At 37.1% G+C, this 23905-nt stretch overlaps 1 protein-coding gene across 1 annotated transcript in view; it reads left to right on the forward strand.

Moving 5' to 3' along the window:
• Nucleotides 1–13730, forward strand: part of LOC126335256 (probable methylmalonate-semialdehyde dehydrogenase [acylating], mitochondrial) — a 61653-nt gene extending 47923 nt beyond the window's left edge. Inside the window, exon 10 of the mRNA XM_049998299.1 lies at nucleotides 12611–13730. Coding sequence (XP_049854256.1) covers nucleotides 12611–12712 — 102 coding nt within the window. The 3' untranslated portion in view covers nucleotides 12713–13730. The remainder of the gene's footprint in view (nucleotides 1–12610) is intronic.
• The last annotated feature ends 10175 nt before the right edge of the window (nucleotides 13731–23905 follow it).

Consider the following 23905-nt stretch of genomic DNA (forward strand, 5'->3'; position numbering starts at 1 on the left):
TACAATATTATGATCCTGGATGGAATTGCATTTAGAAACTGGAGAATCTTTAGCTATGCAGGAAATCGACAACAAAGGCAAAAAGTTGGTCCAGGATGTTGTGGTAAAGGCATCAAAACAAAATTTGTTATTGAATTCAGTGCAGTTTAACCAGCATTATTGGGACTGAGGATAGTATTTACAACATGAGCTACAAAGCAAATAGCAAGGAGGGGCTCCCTGTAGAAGATCAGTTTTACCTGGAAGTGCTCACCAAAGGATTCAGCAAAAGTATATAAACCATCAATCATCTCTAACAGTCACATATTATAATTAAACTTTCAAACCACTGTAGAAATAACACGACTGGTCAGAATGACATCAAACTGTAACGGAATATTATGGAGAAGGGGGAAAACGTATGGCAGAAGAAAAATAAATAGTTACAAAATGTATCAATAGATGGTGCTGTAAGCACCATAATTTAACAGTGGTCGACTATGAATGACAAATGAATCGTACGAGAATGCCTGTACTAATCAGTATGCATGAGTGTACAGGTGTGATACTGTTACATAAGTCCATCCACCATAGCAAGGTCATATCGCATCGGATGGGAAAAATCAATTTTTAATTGTCCTGGGGCCAAAAACCGCAGAAAAACTATCAGTCAAAATCAAATCGGATTATTAATTTTTGTATGACTGACGCAGAACATGTTCAGTATGGTGTCCACCATTTTCTGCAATAAGTTGAAATCGAGAAACATCATGTTCCACAACTGATCAAAGTGTTTCTGGGGTCAATTTCAGTATGTGTTGTACAATGCGTGCCTTCAATGCATCTAAATTTGCTTTCGGAACACTGAACACATCTTCTTTCAGATAGCCCCACAGCCAAAAGTCACTCAGATTGAGATCAGGTGATTGGAACGGCCAGACTGTAGGGAAATGGCAGCTGGTAATTCTAGCATTACTGAAATGACATTTCAGCAGCTGCTTAACTGGGTTTGTAATGCGTCGAGGTGCACCATGTTGCATAAAAATGATCCTATCCACACTTTGCCGAGCTGGAATGGCGTGGTTGCACAAAAGGCACGCACTCATAGCGCTTATCAGTGATGGTAGAGGTAACAGGACTGGAAGCATCTGTCTCTTAAAAAAAATGGCCGTATGATAGATGATGCCATAAACCTGCACCACACAGTGACCTTTTCATGATGAAGTGGGACTGGTTGATTTGCGCGCAGATTTTCCGTTGCTCATATTCAACAATACTGTGTATTGACATACCCTGTCAGATGGAAGTGGGCTTCGTCTGCCCACAAAGTCTTCCACGGCCAACCACCATCCACTTCCATGCGAGCAAGAAATTCTGAAGCAAAAGTCTCTCTTGCTGGCAGGTCAACAGGAAGCAACTCATACACATGGGTAAAACTCGTGCACATGCGTAATTTTGAATGGATAGCAAAGAAGGATGTTTCGTAGGATTTTACACACCATGCTTATGGGTATGTCCAATGTTTGGGTAATTCTCCATGCACTACACATTTGCACACCACCACTCGTCTCCTACTGCGTTACTGTGGTCACTGCTCACACTGGTGTTGAATCAGTTCATTTCCTCCCTGTACCAAGTTGCACACCAAAGGAACCCATCTTTTCGAATTTCCGAATCTTTTCTCCAGACCCACGGCAGTTATTGGACCAATGCCTTTTTTCAAACCCTTCAGTGTATGGAACTTCTGCAGAGCAACATGTGCACAGCGATCATTCGTGTAATACGGCTATACAAGCAGAGCATGGTCCTGCATTGAGACGGTTATGGCGAACGTTGCAGATGCGAAAGGAGAAAAAGCCATGTACCCAACGTGTTTATACCAACTTCAGTGGGTTGTGCGCATGGCAGGTGTTTTTATTTCCGTACTCTGACACATACAACACCATCTATTGATCAATTTTCACATCATTTTTTTAATTCTGCCATACATTTGCCCCCGTCTCCATAATATTCCGTTGCAATTTGATATAACTCTGACCAGTGGTAGTATTTCTACAGCTTTTTGAAAGTTTAACTTTAATTATAATCACCCTATATAAATTGCAGTGGACACACATCTGTGGCAGTATTGTGGTGAATGTTTCCCTTTGGGCATGAAGTTATCTTAAGATTTCATCAATGTCATCTATCCTAAGGGAAAGAAAAGTTTCCACCTAGCACGTATCTAATATGCCAACATGATTATGGAGGAGTGGTTTACAGAACAAGGTGAGATTGCTAGACTTGACTTGGCTCACCTCACCAGTCTGAATCCCAAGGAAAGGATTTAAAAATGGGAATTGAAAAGAAAAAGCAACACAAGATTTATTGTTCATCCACAAGTTTCCCTTCAAAATCTAAATCTGTGCTCTGCAAATCAGTGAAAGGCATGAGAGTGAGTGTTTCCGATTGCATCACATACTAGGATTTTTTAAATGCATCTGTGCTGTCTGTAATCAATACTATTATGTCTTCATAGCTCTAATCGGAGCCATATGTAGAAAGTTATACTATACTCCTAGTTTCTATACAGCTTTAGATAGTTATGGATGTTGAAAGCCTTATGGATGGTGAAGAAACTGCAGGCCTAGCTCTATTGTGTCTGGTTAGCAAAACAGTATTTAACATGCTGGTAGGTTTCCTGACAGCTTTCTTGTTCATACAACTGATTATGGCTTTTTTGTATGTTACATAAAGCTCAGATGAAGTCACTGTTTAGAATGCTTTGAGTGACATTGTTTGTGATTCAGATATGTGGTTATCACAAAAATTTTTGTCATGATATGCCTCAGCGATACAGATAGCTGTATCGTAGGTGCAACCACAACGGAGGAGTATCTGTTGAGAGGCCAGACAAACATGTGGTTCCTGAAGAGGGGCAGCAGCCTTTTCAGTAGTTGCAGGGGCAACAGTCTGGATGATTGACTGACCTGGCCTTGTAAAAATAACCAAAACGGCCTTGCTGTGCTGGTACTGCGAACGGCTGAAAGCAAGGGTAAACTACAGCCGTAATTTTTCCTGAGGGCATGCAGCTTTACTGTACGATTATATGATGATGGCGTCCTCTTGGGTAAAATATTCCGGAGGTAAAATGGTCCGGGCGGGGACTACTCAAGAGGATGTCGTTATCAGGAGAAAGAAAACTGGCGTTCTACGGATCGGAGCGTGGAATGTCAGATCACTCAATCGGGCAGATAGGTTAGAAAATTTAAAAAGGGAAATGGATAGGTTAAAGTTAGATATAGTGGGAATTAGTGAAGTTCAGTGGCAGGAGGAACAAGACTTTTGGTCAGGTGACTACAGGCTTATAAACGCAAAATCAAATAGGGGTAATGCAGGAGTAGTTTTAATAATGAATAGGAAAATAGGAATGCGGGTAAGCTACTACAAACAGCATAGTGAACGCATTATTGTGGCCAAGATAGATACAAAGCCCACACCTACTACAGTAGTAAAAGTTTATATGCCAACTAGCTCTGCAGATGACAAAGAAATTGAAGAAATGTATGATAAAATAAAAGAAATTATTCAGATAGTGAAGGGTGACGAAAATTTAATAGTCATGGGTGACTGGAATTCGAGCATAGGAAAAGGGAGAGAAGGAAACGTAGTAGGAGAATATGGATTTGGGGATAGAAATGAAAGAGGAAGCCGCCAGGTAGAATTTTGCACAGAGCACAACTTAATCATAGCTAACACTTGGTTTAAGAATCATGAAAGAAGGTTGTACACATGGAAGAACCCTGGAGATACTAAAAGGTATCAGATAGATTATATAATGGTAAGACAGAGATTTAGGAACCAAGTTTTAAATTGTAAGACATTTCCAGGGGCAGATGTGGACTCTGACCACAATCTATTGGTTATGAACTGTAGATAAGAACTGAAGAAACTGCAAAAAGGTGGGAATTTAAGGAGATGGGACCTGGATAAACTGAAAGAACCAGAGGTTGTACAGAGTTTCAGGGAGAGCATAAGGGAACAATTGCAAGTAATGAGGGAAAGAAATAAAGTAGAAGAAGAATGGGTAGTTTCGAGGGATGAAGTAGTGAAGGCAGCAGAGGATCAAGTAGGTAAAAAGACAAGGGCTGCTAGAAATCCTTGGATAACATAAGAAATATTTAACTTAATTGATGAAAGGAGAAAATATAAAAATGCAGTAAATGAAGCAGGCAAAAAGGAATACAAACGTCTCAAAAATGAGATCGACAGGAAGTGTAAAATGGCTAAGCAGGGATGGCTAGAGGACAAATGTAAGGATGTAGAGGTTTATCTCACTAGGGGTAAGATAGATACTGCCTACAGGAAAATTAAAGAGACCTTTGGAGATAAGAGAACCACTTGTATGAACATAAGAGCTCAGATGGAAACCCAGTTCTAAACAAAGAAGGGAAAGCAGAAATGTGGAAGGAGTATATAGAGGGTCTATACAAGGGCGATGTACTTGAGGACAATAATATGGAAATGAATGAGGATGTGGGTGAGGATGAGATGGGATATACGATACTGCGTGAAGAGTTTGACAGAGCATTGAAAGACCTGAGTCGAAACAAGGCCCCGAGAGTAGACAACATTCCATTAGAACTACTGACGGCCTTGGGAGAGCCAGTCCTCACAAAACTCTACCAGCTGGTGAGCAAGATGTATGAGACAGACGAAATACCCTCAGACTTCAAGAAGAATATAATAATTCCAATCCCAAAGAAAGCAGGTGTTGACAGATGTGAAAATTACTGAATAATCAGTCCAATAAGCCACAGCTGCAAAATACTAACACAAGTTCTTTACAGACAAATGGAAAAACTAGTAGAAGCCGACCTCGGGGAAGATCAGTTTGGATTCCGTAGAAATACTGGAACACATGAGGCAATACTGACCTTACGAGTTATCTTAGAAGAAAGATTAAGGAAAGGCACACCTACGTTTCTAGCATTTGTAGACTTAGGGAAAGCTTTTGACGATGTTGACTGGAATACTCTTTCAAAATCTAAAGGTGGTAGGGGTAAAATACAGGGAGCAAAAGGCTATTTACAATTTGTACAGAAACCAGATGGCAGTTATAAGAATCGAGGGACATAAAAGGGAAGCAGTGGTTGGGAAGGGAGTGAGACAGGGTTGTAGCCTCTCTCCGATGTTATTCAATCTGTATATTGAGCAAGCAGTAAAGGAAACAAAAGAAAAATTCGGAGTAGGTGTTAAAATCCAGGGAGAAGAAATAAAAACTTTGAGGTTCGCCGATGACATTGTAATTCTGTCAGAAACAGCAAAGGACTTGGAAGAGCAGTTGAATGGAATGGACTGTGTCTTGAGAGGAGTATATAAGATGAACAGCAACTAAAGCAAAAGGAGGATAATGGAATGTAGTCTAATTAAGTCGGGTGATGCTGAGGGAATTAGATTAAGAAATGAGACACTTAAAGTAGTAAAGGAGTTTCGCTGTTTGGGGAGCAAAATAACTGATGATGGTCTAAGTAGGGAGGATATAAAATGTAGACTGGCAATGGAGAGGAAAGCATTTCTGAAGAAGAGAAATTTGTTAACATCGAGAATAGATTTAAGTGTCAGGAAGTCATTTCTGAAAGTATTTGTACGGAGTGTAGCCATGTATGAAAGTGAAACATGGACAATAAATAGTTTGGACAAGAAGAGAATAGAAGCTTACGAAATGTGGTGCTACAGAAGAATGCTGAAGATTAGATGGGTAGATCACATAACTAACGAGGAGGTATTGAGTGGAATTGGGGAGAAGAGAAGTTTGTGGCACAACTTGACGAGAAGGAGGGATCGGTTGGTAGGACATGTTCTGAGGCATTAGGGGATCACCAATTTAGTATTGGAGGGCAGCGTGGAGGGTAAAAATCGTAGAGGGAGACGAAGAGATGAATACACTAAGCAGATTCAGAAGGATGTAGGTTGCAGTAGGTACTGGGAGATTAAGAAGCTTGCACAGGATAGAGTAGCATGGAGAGCTGCATCAAACCAGTCTCAGGACTGAAGACAACAACAACAACATTTCTCACAATTAAATAATTCCTGCAAGAATATATAGTAAATGTCTTTTGCACAACAATGCACAAATTTCTTTAATAATAATATAAAACCAATGACAAAGTTGATTGCAGTGTTTAAAATAAAACAAAAATAATTACCTATTTTAGTCTTTATATCATTTACTACTTTCATAACAGAAGGTAATCATACTTGTAAAATTCTTTGTGAAATGCATTGTTCTCAAACTATGAATAAGTTGAAACTTCCTTACATATTAAAACCGTGTGCCGAACCTAGACTCGAGTCTCCGTCTCGCACACAGTTTTAATCTGTCAGGAAGTTTAATATCAGCGCACACTCCGCTGCAGAGTGAAAATCTCATTCTGGTATGAATAAGTTACTATTGTTGTCTAATACGTCATCATCAGTTTACTAATGAAACTCTAAGATTATCTTAGAGAATTTAGTAAAGAATCAGTAAGATTATTTTATGTACCCTCCAAACACTGAATTTCTTTGCCTCAACCAGCATTACTTCCATGTCTCAGCACCAATTTGATAAACAGTCCATTCCTAAATATTTATCCTATGCTACCTGTACTACGTGTGTTTATCATACTGTGTGACGTATCCAAAATGTTTTGGGAGATCAGATATATCAGGAGTCACATAATTGCTGGCTTTTGTATTCTCCTCTACACTGACTTCTTTGACATGGCTCTCTTCTCTGACATTTTTCATGCCACACTTTGTGAAGTGGTGTGTTGTATTTTGTTCTCATGTTGAATAAATCTTTTTTTTCAAATCATTACGTGGTTGACCACTACTAGTGTAGTTTACATCACTACCATATGTAATATCCACAAGGTCGTGGATCTCAACTATGAAAACAGAAATGGTTGCCGTGCGGCTACTCAGTGTGGTCTGAGGCGCCGTGTCACGGATTGCGCGGCTCCTCCCACTGGAGGTTAGATTCTTCTCTCGGGCATAGTGGTGTGTGTGTGTGTGTGTGTGTGTGTGTTGTTCCTCACATAAGTTAGTTTAATTTAGATTAAGTAGTGTGTAAGTCTAGGGACCGATGACCTCAGCAGTTTGGTCCCTTAGGAATACGCACACATTTTTTTAGAAATGGTTGTTACTGTTATACAGCAATTCCACATTACAACATAACTTTAATTTATATTGTTATGGCCTTTTTTAAATATAATCCATTACACTTTCTTCTGAATCCTGTTAATAAGAATGAGCTACTGTTACAGTTTAACGTGGACGACTAAAAAGCCTTATATGTATTTTGTGTTGCAATTCATTATTGTAGTCAATAACTTAAGTAGTTTTTGATATTTTACTACAGAAAAATTCATTTGTATTATGCCATTGTGGACCATACAAAAACATCTGCATCTCTCTATTGAAAATTGTGAAGGCTGGTGTTATTTGCTGACAGTCATGGTACAAGAAGGAATGAAAAGATACTTCTGATACCTGCATATTCATTTCATATAGACCATGAAATTGGAAATGAAATGTCTCTTTAAAATTTTGGAGGTGAATTTCCATAAATATTGCCATAAAATTTGTTAGGAAATCTTACGTCATGATTAATAGATGAGAACATATTGAAGCTCTGAACAGTGCAGATTACTTCTGGTGCTTTCACATTTAGTATTAAAACTGTGTTGTTACTCATTTTTCATACCAGGAATCTAGTTAACGAAAAAGGCATTTTAATTGAATTTGTGTCAATATTTTCTGTTTAAAATTAAAGACAATTATTCCAAAACCGAAAATGTAGTGTGTCATTACATCGAGAATCTATTAACTTCTGTGAAACTATCTTGTTGTTAGCAAAATAAATGCTTTCCCTTATGCTGTTTGCTCTCTGGAAAGAAAACTTTTGTACCACTAGAACCTAACATTCCACCTACTCTTTTGTAACTACACAAACAGTAAACTTTTACTCCTTTGAACATTTCAATGCTACTGTACAGTTATTTGAAAGTAAACAACAAATGACTACAACTGATGGTAATTAATTCTTACCAGTAGAAACTATTTGGTTAAAATTATAACCAAAGCCTTAGGTTTTTATGTGCACTCATACAGATTTGACAAAACTGCAGGCAGTAAACCCTGCCTATGTTCTTTAAAGCAGTTTGACATATGATTGTATTGTTCATTTATAGCGGGTTATGTGAGCACAATGAATAAATTGAAATCTTTATAACAAAATAAATAAAACTTCACACGAAGAGGAAATTAAATTACCTGTACATAAGGTTTTGAATTGAAATACAGTAACTGTCCTCCTACACTGCATAAAATCATATAACTATATAAATTATGAGTCTGGATTCAACAAAAAAAAAAGTGAAATTAGCACACAAACTCAGTGAAAGGGGTGACTAACAAGTGGACTGTGTGACGAACATTTTTAACCCTTGCTACCATTTTTATCAGTGAAATATTGAGTCAAAATGATTATATTGCACTTAAAAGAAATCACTTCCCTTGTCACACTTGTCATCTACTTTCTCAGCCTTAGATGTATGTGAATCATACATAGAGTTGCATTTAAAAGTGGTCAGTGGGCAGATAAGTTATTTTATTAATATTCTGAAAAGGAAAGTTACCACTCACCATATAGCAGAGATGCTGAGTCGCAGATAGGCACAATAAAAAGACTGTCCAAATATAGCTTTGGCCAGTAAGGCATTTGTCAAAATTAAACCACACACACACACACACACACACACACACACACACACACACACTGCAGTCTCTTGCAACTGAGGCCTCAGTTGCCTGAGACTGCAGTCGTGTGTGTGAGTTGCATTTGCGTGGGTGTATATATATGTTTGTCGGCTAATTTTGATGAAGGCCTTACCGGTCGAAAGATATATTTTTCACAGTCTTTTTGTTGTACCTATCTGTGAGTCAGTGTCTCCGCAATATGGTGAGTGGCAACTTTCCTTTTCACAATGTTGTTACTGTCCACCCTGGATTTTCCATTGTTCGAGTAAATTATTTTACTGTATTTTTTTGGCATGTGGGGATGCAATATATATTTTACCACCTTTTATATGTGCTGGTCATCAATTTGGTCCTAAGTTTTAAGTTACTTATCACTTCCTCCACCTTTGGCAATGTGTTAATATGAAAATATGAGGTTTGGGCATTGGTTTCGAGTTAGCATTAACTGGCTGGGCAAATCAGTTCAAAGTGTAGAAGATGACACTGTATCGTATCTAAGACTGAGTTTATGATTGAAAAGAAGTTTAAATAAATGATCCCATGATGATTGTGTAAGTGTGATTTCATTATTTCATTGCCATCCATGATTCTAAATCAGAACTACACACTGGCACAAAGAACATAGCTATGAAAAATTTTACTTCATATTTACTTATATATTTAGTAATGTCAGGAATATTGATGCCTCTGCTACTTAATAAAAGTTTGAGCTGTGAATGTAGTCTACCTAGCAAATGTAAGCATGTAGGAAGATAAGCAACATGATGTATGGTTTATGTTGCAATTTATTATGAGTATGTCAGTTTCTAAACAAATTGCTTCCTGACAATGCAATGTAAAGATCATATAGCACAGCTGTAGATGAGATAGCAGCAGCATCTCAGCAAATTATTGCCTGTTCATTTTTTATTTATGTTTATAGAACTTCCAGAAATTTAAGGAAACCAATGTAATCTACGTACAGTGGGTAGTATACTAAGTAACTCAATCAGCATCAAAGACCATGGCAAACACCAAGGAAATTTTGCAGATTCTTCTCACCAACACTGAACCTCAAATGCAGAGTGAGACATCTATAAGAAATGTTACACTGAAGCAATTTAAGAATTGCTTCACAGGTCACCTAAGACATAACCTGCAGTACAATTGAAACCTGAAGATTTTTCCTTAGATTAATCATAGGGATTTATCTAAAATTTGCAGCCAAAGCTTTTGTAGTAGAGATCAATATTTCTCACTTTATGAAAAAGTTTCTAAAGGAAAATGTTTGTTGGTGCCATTAGATGAAGGAAAAAAAACTCCAGCAGTTTCCAACATAAAATGGCACAGAACTCAAAATGGGAACAGTCTGGTATATGAGTGATGGGGGGGGGGGGGGGGAGATGGATGAAGAAGACCAGTGCTACATAAGTGAAATATCATTGTGTTGAGTAAAAATGTAATTGTATTTCACCATCAAGTAATCAGCTAAGAGAACTGAGGATTCTGATAAGGTGACTTCTGTTAATGTTTGCCTCAATATTAACATCTGACTACAAATCAGAACAAAGAAGCAGTAGAGGAGCATTGAGCAATGCCCATACAGACTAGCAAGTAGAAACACATGTAAATAATTTTGTATTTTATTTGCTACTGTAGTTTTTTAATTTAAGCAGTCAATACTTACACAAGTTCATAATAAGTAGGGTCAAAATTTTTAGTTACTTTAAAAGTATTTTAATGAAAAAATATAATTAGAGATTTTGAGGGGTCATGAAGTATCTGTGTTACATTCAGGGCCTTAAGGTCTGGTAAATAAGGTACATGAAGAAAATGACACCTACATTATAATTAGCATCTTACACTCAAAGATAGTGTAATATTAATTAACATGTACAAAAAGAATCCAATCCTATTAGTTCAGTGCAGGGATAGTGGGCTGGTGGAATGCCTTGCATGGCAAGTGCAGCAGCAGCAGCAGCTGCTGCTGCTGCTGCTGCTGCTACTTTTAAAATAATCCTGTCAATGAATGAATGTGTAATTAATATCAAACTTCTTCTTTAAAATAAGTTTGTGTACAGTTAATGCCAAATAAGGGTAAGAGGGAGGGATGAAGGATGGATGGATGGCAACATACATGTAAGTGTACACTTAAGCTTATATAAACAGTGCAATGAAAAGGATCCTAGCTGAATGTGCCTGCAAGCCATTACAGCAATCTCTTCTACGTATTTCAGTGTCCTAAGCAGCCTGGCGTATCATGACTGTTCAAAGTCCCATTAAATAACAGTTTCAGAGATTGTAATACTGAGAAAAAGATCAAGCCACAAATCACCATCACCATGCCCTAGCAACTAGTCATTACTCTGAATGCATTTCATTCACAATCTGCAATGACAAAATAAAGAAGAGCAAAACAAATGTGCACTGAAACCATGTTTTCTCTCTCCCTCTCCCTCTCCCTCTCCCTCTCCCTCTCCCTCTCCCTCTCCCTCTCCCTCTCCCTCTCCCTCTCCCTCTCCCTCTCCCTCTCCCTCTCCCTCTCCCTCTCCCTCTCCCTCTCCCTCTCCCTCTCCCTCTCCCTCTCCCTCTCCCTCTCCCTCTCCCTCTCCCTCTCCCTCTCCCTCTCCCTCTCCCTCTCCCTCTCCCTCTCCCTCTCCCTCTCCCTCTCCCTCCCAAGCTGAATGTGTGGTAGTTCTCACATTTATCTATCGTAGCTGTCTCTGATGTACTGTGGATGACTTCCTTCTAAAAGTCAGTTGGTGTGAATTCATTCTCATAGAATAACTTCTATAGGCAGTTAGTAACCACTTCCCCAGTGATTTTGGGAATTCTGAAATAATTATATCTATTCCTCCTGCCTTACTTAATCCTATGTCTTAAAAAACTCTGTCAAACCCTAACAATGGATTTCCTTTTTCTTCCAGATCTTCTCCCATTTAGTCTTCCATAAAGTTACCACAGTTCCTTCACTCTTGTTAGAGGCCTTTGGTATTCTGTTCCCATCTTTTTACTCTCTCCTTTATGTTTAACAGTGTAATTCCTTTTGCACTCAATGTTGATATATTTGCTTTTAATTTCAATGAATGTGGTTCTGACTTTCTTATGTGCTGAAACAGTCCTTCCATTTTCTGGTATACTTTTTTACTTTTTTCGTGTGACCTTTGCATTACTTTCCATTCACTTGCTGTTGATATCACTCCTAAGTGCTATGTTCCCATCCCTGCTTGATCATTTTTGTACTTCCTTCTTTCTTTGATAAATGTAACTTCCTTTTGTTACTTGGGATTTCTTCATGGTTCCTTTCTTGTACTTACATTTGCTGTTGTCCAACCTCTTCTATTTGTGTCCTTTTTAGAGATGTCATTCCTCTTCAACAGAACTACCTGCAGTGGTGTCCATTGTTGTGGTTTCTATGGCCTCAGATCTTTGGATGCTCATCATCACTCATAGATAGTAGAGTATCCCACTTCATTCTATGTTGATTCTTCTGGACAGGTCTTTTTTTTTTTTCTTTATCATTACTAAATTGTCTATATGTCCTCCTGGATATGTCGTACAGCCCAATATATCCAGAATGAGATTTTCACTCTGCAACAGAGTGTGCGCTGATATGAAACTTCCTGGCAGATTAAAACTGTGTGCCCGACCGAGACTCGAACTCGGGACCTTTGCCTTCCGCGGGCAAGTGCTCTACCATCTGAGCTACCGAAGCACGACTCACGCCCGGTACTCACAGCTTTACTTCTGCCAGTATCTTGTCTCCTACCTTCCAAATGTTTTTATTTACATCAATTTGCAATAAAGAAATAAGTTTAAGAAGTTGTTTTTATGACCGGATGCAACTGATTTCATGTGTTTTTAACAGGGTGTCAACTTCTACACACAAGTGAAGACTGTTACCCAGTTGTGGCATCAGAGTGATGTCACACACAGCAAGCCTTCTGTTGCATTCCCAGTCATGCGATAGAAAGTATTTCTACTTGAAATAATTTTCAGCTTCAGTGAATCTAGAATTGTTAATTTAGAAGCTGAATTCTCATTGTTGTTTCACGCTACTAGAAAGGTTTTACCTAAGCATTCAGAAGTTCAAGATATATTTAAGTTTTGCACAGAATATTTGTGACAAAGATTTCATTCCACAGAATATTTCTTTCGTAAACTGATGTACAAATCAACAGCTCTAAAGTGAATGTTTGATTATTTATCTTAGACTGAATATTGTCCCGGTGCTTTTAAGCGCTTAATTTGTATTGTTAAATTTCACAGAAGTTTCTCTTCAGAAGCTAAAACTTCTGTGAGTGTACGAAACTACTTAGGCTATTCATATAGTCCTTATTTCTAGTTGTATATGACAAATTCATCTCAAAATAGTGACATTACCTCAAGTACATGGATTTTAACTGTAATATGGTCTTACATGCCATGAACATTCAGAGGCACATGTTACTTCAAAAGAAAATAGTCTTCCACATGTGAACTTAAGACTGAAGAACCAGTCTTCCATTGTAAATATGTTAAAGAATTATTTTTAACGTAATTTACAGAAATGACTAATTTGCTATTGCCGCAAGAAAAAAGTAAACATTATTTTTAAGAGGTTTCTGCCCATTGAATGAAGTAAGATGAAATGGTTTTAGATAATGTTCCCAAATGTATTACAGAATTTCTACAGAAAGTGCTTTCAATGCTTATCATTTAGCCTACATTTTCCACAGAACATGTAATTTTTGGTACATCATATTTACATATTTAGTATGACACTGTAATTATATTCATGTATGCAGACAAACCATGTAAGAATTTTGAGTGTGTGACAATTATTTCTAAAAATATATTTTTGTAGAAAATGCAAACTCCTCATAAAGAGTATGTACAAGTGATTGAATAATTTGTCCAGACTTTACCTCAGACATTCATGAAAATGTTTAAAAGTGATCTTACATGGCATAAGTGTATCTTCAGACTCACTTAGGCTACTTCTCTTCTTATACTTGTATAGATTTGAGTACTTACAGGCTAGGAAAAAAAGGCCTTAGTATTAATGATTAATCAGCATGCTCTTGTAACATTCCAGATTTAGCTATGACCAAAAAGTAAAGAATACACTGTGGGCTACAAAACATTCTAATTAATCTTGAAAACTGTTTGAATTTTCTTTCTGCAAAAAAATGAGCGTATGGGAGGAAAATGATAGCTCATGTCTTGAACTGCTAGTTGTTGTAAAGCATGCCTTATGAGACCTTCAGTAAAGTAAGCACACATCTGATGTCATGACTCTATGGCACTCTTGAGAGTTAGAGGCTTGGATGTCTTAGGCTGAATCATAAACAGAGATGTGGATTATACGTATTTAACATGGTACGCAATTTAGTCGGTCAGCAAAGCCAAACAACAAAAGATGCAAATTTGGTCATTTCATGCGAGCTGTATGTTGTATCATTTGTTTGGTGTGATTTGGAAAGAGCTGTATTGCTTGCTGACAGAAATAAAGATGAACTTGTGGACCTGTTAATATTTCACGGATGTCCATAAAGAGAAGTACAGTGTCATATTTATGCTGTTGTATAAATGTTGTCAGACAAATATGCGTAATTCATCATTTGAAGAACATAATGAATGTCAGAGCACTCTCGTATCAGTCAATAGCTCTCCTAGCATAGCTACAGTACCTAACTGATTGTTTCAACTGAGACCACATCACTACAAGCCATTAATTAATCACATGTCATTAGAATGAAAATAACATTTATACTTACCTTTCACGTAGAAATAACAGGTCTAGGGTTCTTGATCATTTAATAATATCCTAGCAGTACTTCTATATGTCTTCAAATTTATTCATTCCGGATGCATCTGACAGACCTGCAGTTTTTTTATTCCAGTTTGCTGAAAATTTCAAATGTAATTTTCCATAGTGTGAAATGTTGAACAACCATCTTCATACAAACCAAATACACCCAAACAGAACTGCTTTGGGCCAACACTGGCACTTACATGGAAAAATAACTATTTTTGGTGAAAAATACATTGTTGATTCCCACATATCAGTGTTAAACCAAAAAATTATGTGTTCATAAAAACTTAAGCATAACAGTACATTTTACAAAAGAAAGGTAAATGATTGACAGTCAGATTTTTTAATGTAATATGATTTTTTTTGTGTGCCAAATTTAGTAAAAAAAGTAATTTTCAACAATTACTTTTCCATGTATCCAAATCGGCACTAGAGAGCTTAATTATCATCATTTGTAGAGTCTTCAACGTTGTTACATTATTTGGTATAGCCAACTATCTTATTATTATCATTAACTACTGAACTGTTTACAGTTTCAGTAATTAATCACAATATTACAGCAAAATTAGTCATTAATTTCATATGAACATAACTGTACTACAAAAATCACATCAGTATTCTTTCAAATTTGACACAATTTTGTTGAATTCCATTCTTTTGAACAACACTAACTAATGGAAAATAAATGTGAGCTTTAGTCATACAGTAATAATAATAGTAGTAGTAGATTCAATGTTACTGTGTTGTTTACTAAGCTCATGTATCACGTATTACACTTAGTGAACCTTGGTCTGTTACACTACACTCTGCAGGTCAGTGGTGCAGATGGAACTTTTGATATGTATGTTTAGGGGTTCTGTCAGCACAAGTACAGCATACATTCCTAGAAGAATCAACCAGTATACTGCTTTCTCATGTGCACATTATGAGATAAGCTCATGAAGGTAAAATTAGAGATTTGAACTTATACAGAATGTTAGCAACAATTTTCCTCTCTCTAACCCATTTGCAGTTAGAATGGGAAGTGGAGAAGTGACAGTGGTACACCAGGTACCTCCGCCACAAGTTGCAAGGTGGCTTGTGGAGTATAGATGTGGACGCTAGATTGATTTAATTTGTGTTAATCTTACTTAGTTGCTTCCTCGTTTATTTACCTCTGTTCAGTTTTCATGTACATGAATTACAAAATGTATCTGAATAGCAAGATACTTTGACTCTGGCCGGCCGCGGTGGTCTCGTGGTTCTAGGCGCGCAGTCCGGAACCGTACGACTGCTACGGTCGCAGGTTCGAATCCTGCCCCGAGCATGGATGTGTGTGATGTCCTTAGGTTAGTTAGGTTTAAGTAGATCTAAGTTCTAGGGGACTAATGACCACAGCAGTTGAGTCCCATAGTGCTCAGAGCCATTTGACTCTGGAAGTTGCATAGAAGACAAATCACTGGTAACTGTGTTTACAAGAATGTATGTCACAGACTGTAGTATTTATTATACATAAAAATTACCCAGAATAATTCAAAATAAATCGAATAAAATAAAGTAAAATGTTGAGCAGTCATCTATTTTAGATGCTCAGCAAGTGTTCAAAAACTTATTTTTTTGAGATATCAAATTTTTTGTACCATGTAGGCATATTTACGTTTAAGATTTGTGCAGATTAATTACTTAGACAGTATCAACAAACAGAGAAAGCTGAAAATTCGAGATTGTGACTTTTACTTCCAAAATGCGTAGAGACTCCAGAAGCATTTATTACTTGATTCTACCACTTTTTATGTCTCCTCTGCTGAATTAAATTGCTTCAACAAATTGCTTTTGTAATATGCTTGTCTTTTGAGAAGGATTATTCCACATACACATTCCACGAAGTTTATATGTAGTGCAATAGGAAGAGGGTGGCATGTCTTCATATGTTTTGGATATGTTTGGAGGAAACAAGTTGTAGTGCTTACTATCATTACTCTTAGTATCATTAATCTGTTACAAGATTTAAAAAATTCCTTACACAATATTTGTATTTCACAACCACGTCATAGTGTGTCGAAGAGGGTACTTTGTGTACCAATGTTTACAGCCGAAACCTAGTTTTTATTATGCATCCCCAAGCAAACACTTGACTCAAATGCTTGCTTTACGTGTACAATTACTTGGACTGAAGCAGTGTATATGCTAGGTATAAAGTTAAAATGTAAGAATAATCAGCAAATTTAATAACATCTCTGCTATAAAAAGTTACATATGTTCACTAAGAGATGAATAAACCAAAAGTGACATCACAAGCAGATCAAGAGGAGACCTGAGGATACTGAATGAGAAGGACTAGAAGACAGTTCTATTCCTGCAGTAGTGATAAAACATTCCTTTGAGCATGATCATGACACTTCCATGGTATCATTTGAAGTACCACAGGTGGCCACAAACATAATCCACACACTCTCAGCTATGTTCAGCATCAAGACAAAATATTTGCTGTATGGTATATGAGCCCATAACTTTCAACAATGAAGGACAGTATCAGATGAGTACTATAAAAACTGTTTAATTAAATTCTACCATTGTTATATCTCTGAGCAGTGTGTCACTATCTCAGTGTGCCATGTGCTGTGAAAATGTGATGAGCTGCCCAAATTTAAACTTATTTCAAAATTAATAAATCAATTTAGGGTTATAAGAAGGTGGTGATGGCCAGAGTACATATGTCCCTTACTGTCAGGCAACAATGGCTGTCAGGTTAAGAACCATCTACCTAGCATAGTTCAGGAGATATGACATCCTAATCAATTATATGCATGAAAAACTGCTGCATAATGCATGACATTTAAATTTAGTACTGCTTTGCTACTAAAGCTATTCGCAACACATTTTGCAGACAGTATGCACATATCCCACTGATTGAATGTACAAAAAATATTACTGTACAAGTTGTAGTTTAAGAGATATGATGTAATAAACATTGAGATGCATGAAAAATGTGGTGCCATGCATGAAGCTTTAGTACATTTATTCTTTACTACTAAGACACTCCTACAGTCGAGTCAACTTAAGGAAATCTCTGACATGTGGCAGAGCTATTGACAGCTTTCAACTGTGAAGCGCAAATGGCTGTACCCATCTATAGAGCTACGAAGAGATGTTGCCTTAGAAATATTTCCAAAATTGAATTGCAGACATGTGAAGCAACTGGGCCCATACAGAAGCTATGTTTCTTAATTTGGATACTATACTTATACATTTGTACATTGCACATATTTCTTTGTGCATCTGTCTCATAATTTCAAAGGTGTTTTCATGAACACATTATAACATTATCATATTTACTTGTATAAACATGCCATCAGTAGTTGTACCTCAGTCAGATCTGGCTGGAAAGTGATTGTCACAAGTAAGCTATTCGAAGTGATATAGTCCATACAAGTTTACAGTTCAAATACTTTTAATAACACTTTGATGTTGACTCAACTATTGTTTATGGCCAGCTCAAGTCTCATTTACTATAATTTATGCACACAGAAAAGGTAAGCCACACACTACACTCGATTGATGTTCTGTATTGAAACTGTTTAATTGGAGTGACATGACACTGTAGTGTCCCAAAATTTTACATGTGCGTAGTAAATCATGAAAATTGTTAAATAGTTACACTGTCCTTCCAAGGATGTAGTGTTATCAAAATGAACACATTGTGCACAGCAATTACAATTTAGAAATAATGCTTTACACCATCTGATCCTATTATCACAGTTAACAGAATGAATTGTTGAAAACTTAACACAGTGCATGAGATTGTGAGTGCACAGTGAATCATTGAAAAACAGTCATTGTGTAAACACTGACATGAATTTTAGATAAAACCTGGCACACTGTACAAGTTGTAATTGTGTTATAACTCAGCTGCAGTACATTTTGCAACAATGTCAGGCACAGATCTTGCTCACATTATACACTTCCATAGACTTACTAAAATGGGTCCTCGAATGTTTCTTTCATAGGTTTACAGAAATTAACACTGCTCTCAGATATTGTTATTTGCTATCTTTGTACAAGTTACAATCTGTTTGAAGAGTTTTAGATAAAACAATTGCGATTGAATTATGGTGTCTAGTTTGCCAAACTACAGTTTTCTATTTCAGTAACAATGTTTTTGATATTAACGCTGTTTACTCTAAAACTAAAAGAAGGCAAAAGCTACTAATATATTTGCAGCATTAGTTGAATAAATGCTTCACTTATCTATATATATTTTTGATCTACTTTATCTGAAGATTAGCAACTGGGTATATGCAATGATAACTAAGTTTTATATTACTTGTATTTTGCAGTTGCACAGTTTCTAGGTAATCCAATTACACTAATAGAGTCTGATTGATTAAATAAATATACTCGTTGATAAAGTCAAGTTGGCTAAGTCCTGAGTTGATATTTTTTTACTTTTTTGGCACTGTGCACATGCCATATAAGTGATAATCTCAGAGATATTTGCAAAGAAAACAAAAATTCTGGGAGGAAGCAAAACATAACGGGGGGAAAATCCACCTGCTTCATTATAATGTAAGTGAAAGTTTTTTGATATTGCACTGAAAACACAGTTCATTTTTGGTTTTCATTTCTAATATAAAATTGGCAATATGAACACCTGGGCAATGACAGATTTTTCATCTAGTATTGTGACAAAGAGTACCACAATAAGCAGTTAAGTTGAAGAGAAATGAACATCTATAAGATGGTCAGTCACAGAGGTTGGACAGAAGATATATTGGTACAAGGAAGATACAGAAATAAAACCTTGGACAAAAGAAAGACAGACTTAAGTGAAATGAGGAATTACAAAAATGTTCAGGAAGTGAAAGGAATACAGCAATATAAGCCATTTAGGAATGAAATCAGTAGGAAATGCAGGGACACCAAGGAAAATTTTTTGGGGGAAAAATGTGAAGAAATCAGAAAGGAAACAGTTGTTAGAGAGACGGATTCAGAATACACAGGGTTTGGACAACAATATGGAAATGTCATGAGAAATGCGTGCATAAACATAAATGCTGATGCTAGCTGAACAAACAGGTTCCTTGTATTTGGCCATAAATAGAACTATCCAGTGTCCTCAGTACATTGTAAGCATCAGTTGTGGTCAGAGTAGTGATGTGTAGTTGTGGGTGCATTATATCAGAGATAAATTATTTCAAATGTGGGCAAGTCATTGCTATTCATATGGTGGGTACTTGCGTAAACAAGGAAGCCAAAGTGTTTCAAGAAGCACTGTATCGAAGATTTATATCACATACAGGGAAAGTGGAAAAACATCACTAAGCCACAACATGGACAAAAGTGTGTGTTGAGTGATCATGACGGACAGTCTCTGAAGAGGTTTGTGACAAAAAATAAGAGGATGACAGCTGCAAATGTCACTGCAGATCTGATTGTTTTACTCGTGTACACTGTTGGCAACAAAACAACATGAAGGGGGTTCCATAAGCAGGAAATTGCAGTGTGAACTGAAATTGCAAAGTCACTCATCAGCCATGCAAATGCCTGTAACAGGGAAACATGGTGCCCAAGCCATAAACCTTAGACAATGGAGCTGTGGAAAAAAGTAATTGGTCAGATGAGTCTTGTTTCACACTGTTTTCAACTTCTGTTAGCCCAAGCATGAGTCATAGTGAGGGTTTGGTGGTGATTTGGGCAGCCAAATCTTGTTATTCCATGGGTGCCATGGTTAGTCTGCAAGGTCACAGTGCTTCAAAGGATTATGTGGCCATTTTGGCTTATGAGGTCCATCCCATGATAAAATGTTTTTTCCTCAATTGTGATGCTGCGTTCCAAAACAATGGAGCCTCTGTTCATGCAGCTCACATCATCCAAGGCTGGTCTTGTGAGCACAAGGATGAACTGTTGGATCTCCCCTGGCCACCGCAGGCATTGGATCTCAGTATTATTGAGCCTTTGTGATTGCTTTGGGGAGAAGGTTGCATGATCACTAATCAGCTCCATCATCAATATCTGAACTTGTCACTAATTTGTAGAAAGAGTGGTATAAGATTCCCATGAAAACCATGTGAGTCCCATATTTATCCATTCTAAGAGACTGGGAGCAGTTTTAAATGCCAATGGTTTTCCTACATTATATTGGTCATGGGAGGGGGGGGGGGGGGGTGTAATGTGTTGTGTTTTTGGTCTTTTATATATTTGCCCAACCCCTGTTTCTGGTGAAACTAAAAGCAAAAGTATTTATGTTAAGAGCACTAAAGAAATTATGCTGTTAAATATATTAGATAGACCAGGTACGTGGAGGCCTATAGCAGGAGAAAGATCTGTCTGTTGACATGACAGAAGAAAAAGTGGATACTGATGTGGAAAACAAGTAGTTTCCAGTATAATAAGAGTCAGGGTTTTGGAACAACTATGATAAAATAAGGCAGAAGAGATGGATAACAGGCCTTCAAAATTTCTAAATCATTGGCAGAAGTGGCAAACAGATGATTATTCAAGTTAATGTGTAGAACAGAGTCGGCCATGGCATGAAAAATTGCACAAGAGCACAATGGGATTCATGTGTGCAGGCTGAGGCTTGGCCCGTCATGATTTTCCTTGTTTCGTCTCAGAAGTACTTGGTAGAGCTTGAAGTTTTTATTTAACACTGCGGGGCGGCATTGTTTGATTCAAACAAAGTTCTTCAGTTTGGCAGAATAGTGGTGTCAGTGATGTTTATCCTTCACTTTTTCTTCACAGTATGAAGAAAGTTCATAGGCCTAGTGGCTGTTTGCACAAAAAGAGAGAACCTAGTTGTCTATTTTCACAAGTGTTTAAAGTTGAATGGGAATGACAGAACAGAAGTATTTATTATGCGGTTATGTAATCGATGGGTATCACAAATTTGCTGTGGAATGACATAACACCATGCAGGAAGAATTTAAAGATTTAGTTGGTGAAAGAGCAGAAAATTACTATTGACAGATGATTTGTATGGGATTCAATGTTCTGTACCTTGTCTGTATTTGCAAGCATGGAGCAATTGATAAAATTGGTGGTATGACTAATAAATTTACTGAAGTTGCACACATCATTACATTATCAGTTGAAATAGTTTTTAATTGGTTTGGGTGAAGGGTATGGGTGGTGATGATGATGATGTCTGGTTTGTGGGGCACTCAACTGCATGGTTATCAGTGCCCGTACAAATTCCCAACCTTTGCTCAGCCTCTTTCATGAATGATGATGAAGACAACACAAACACCCAGTCATCTCGAGGCTGGTGAAATTCCCTGACCCCACCGGGAAGAAGAGTATGGAGATGGTGTATATTACCTCAAAGTACATTTTTTACGTCAAGATTTGTGGAATTATTTTTTGAGTTTATATTCACTATTATTGAATTTCTAATGGAAAAATGAAAGTAAAAATGAAAATCAGAGTATCCGTAATGGATTGCAGGTGCATTTTAAGTGTTTATGACTACATAGTGCCTATAGTAAGACTCTGCAAGGTCAGAAACAACTTATTTCTGATTCATTTGGGATGCAATTAAAAAAAGAAAATCACATTGTGCAATGGACAAATTATGACAAAAAACACTGGCATGAAAAAAGATGTGGTTTTTGAAAATGCAATGTTGCCTTGATAGAATAACAGGAATAGTTTCCTAAACGTTTTGAGAACACTTTTAGTCTTATATCTGTTTTTGAGAGCATTTGCCATTTAACTTGAAAGTGCCCCTGTGCATGTACAGATGGAACTTATTGATTTGCAGTGTAATTCCTGTTTAAAAAGCAAATTCTCATATGTTAAAACTGTCAAGGGGGTCTACATTGTTTCTCTCGTGAAGAGTTTCCACATATCCGTAGTGAGACTGTGAACATGATAAAATATTTTGATCAATGTGTGTGCCAAAAGCTGTTTTTGATTACAAAATTAAATAAGTCATGATTACATGGCAACACGAGTGCAAAAATCTGTGAAATTGTCTGCATCTTTCCATATGCCAAAAGTCTGTACCATATAAAAACTATGTCTTCAGCATGCCAAAAATAATTAAATAATATTAAAAATTTGTTTTGTTTGTGATCAGTGTTGTCAAGAACTCAATCTGCAGGCAGTGTAATTACATCACCATCTGAATGTGGCGTGTTCACAGAGTTCCCCCCTTTCCCCTCAGCATGTTGTAGCAGTTGGGGGAAATGTGCAGCCAGGGGGGAGAGCTATGCATGTGTGCAAGTGTTCCATATGCATGACATTCATGGCTGTTCATGGTGTAGTGTCAATTATGTTGAAGACGTGCCACTCGACTTTCTGAAGAACGTCATCCACTCATTAACCAGGATAGTAACATTAACATCAAAAAAGTAATGACATAAATTCAGGATGAAAGGATATAACTGGTAAGATTCACTGATGATGTTGCTGTCCTCTCTGAAAATGAATATGAATTACATCACCTGTTTACTGGAATAAAGAGTCTACTGACCATACAATATAGATAGTAAGTAAGTGAAAGGAGGACAAAAGTAATTAAGTAATATTAGCAATAAACTTCAATTCAAAATAGGGGACCATCTAGTAGGTGAAATCGTGTAATTACACTACTTTGGAAACAAAACAATACATGCTGGGCAAAGTGAGGGGTGTATAAGAAGCAGAGCAGCATAGGCAAACAGGACCTTTACCAGTGCTGTACTTACAGGTACTTAGTTATACTTAGTAATTCAACCAATATAGTCTGCAGACATAATTCTAACTGGGGAGGAATTACGTGTGGGGTCCCCCAAGATTCAGTATAGTTTCACTATTGTTAAAAATGATTAATGGAAAATCTCATATACAGATGTGAAACAAATACTAACAAAGAGATAGAGGGGCTGGCTAGTACTTACCTCAGCTCAGTACAGCTGATAGATAACACAAAACAGAACAGAAAATTTGCATTCCTAGCTTTCAGAACTTTGCTCCTTCATCAGGGAGGAGAGAGGGGAAAAAAGGGAAGAAGGGAAAGTGGATTCAGTTACTCACAATCCAGGTTATGAAGCAACAGGGAAAGGTAAACAGGGAGGGTAGCAAGGATGTTACTCATATATGTAAAATATCTTCCATCTACCATAGAATGAGAGGAATTAGTTCTTTTTGCATGGAACGTCAGTATTGTAAGCAATCCAAGCATACATACAAAAACAGGAGAAATGGTGAACAGTGGTTCTTAAAAGTATCAGTGACAGGTCTTCTGTGAATGGTCTCACCCTCAGTTTTAAAAAGACACAACATATTCAGTTCTTCACATCTAGGGGTACTGCACAAGTGATAAATGTAACACATAGTGATGATATAATAAACAGGGTGGAAACTTCAACATTATTAGGTGTACAAACTTATGAGAATTTAAACTGT

This window comes from Schistocerca gregaria, chromosome 2 (assembly GCF_023897955.1).
Source record: "Schistocerca gregaria isolate iqSchGreg1 chromosome 2, iqSchGreg1.2, whole genome shotgun sequence".
NCBI lineage: Eukaryota > Metazoa > Arthropoda > Insecta > Orthoptera > Acrididae > Schistocerca > Schistocerca gregaria.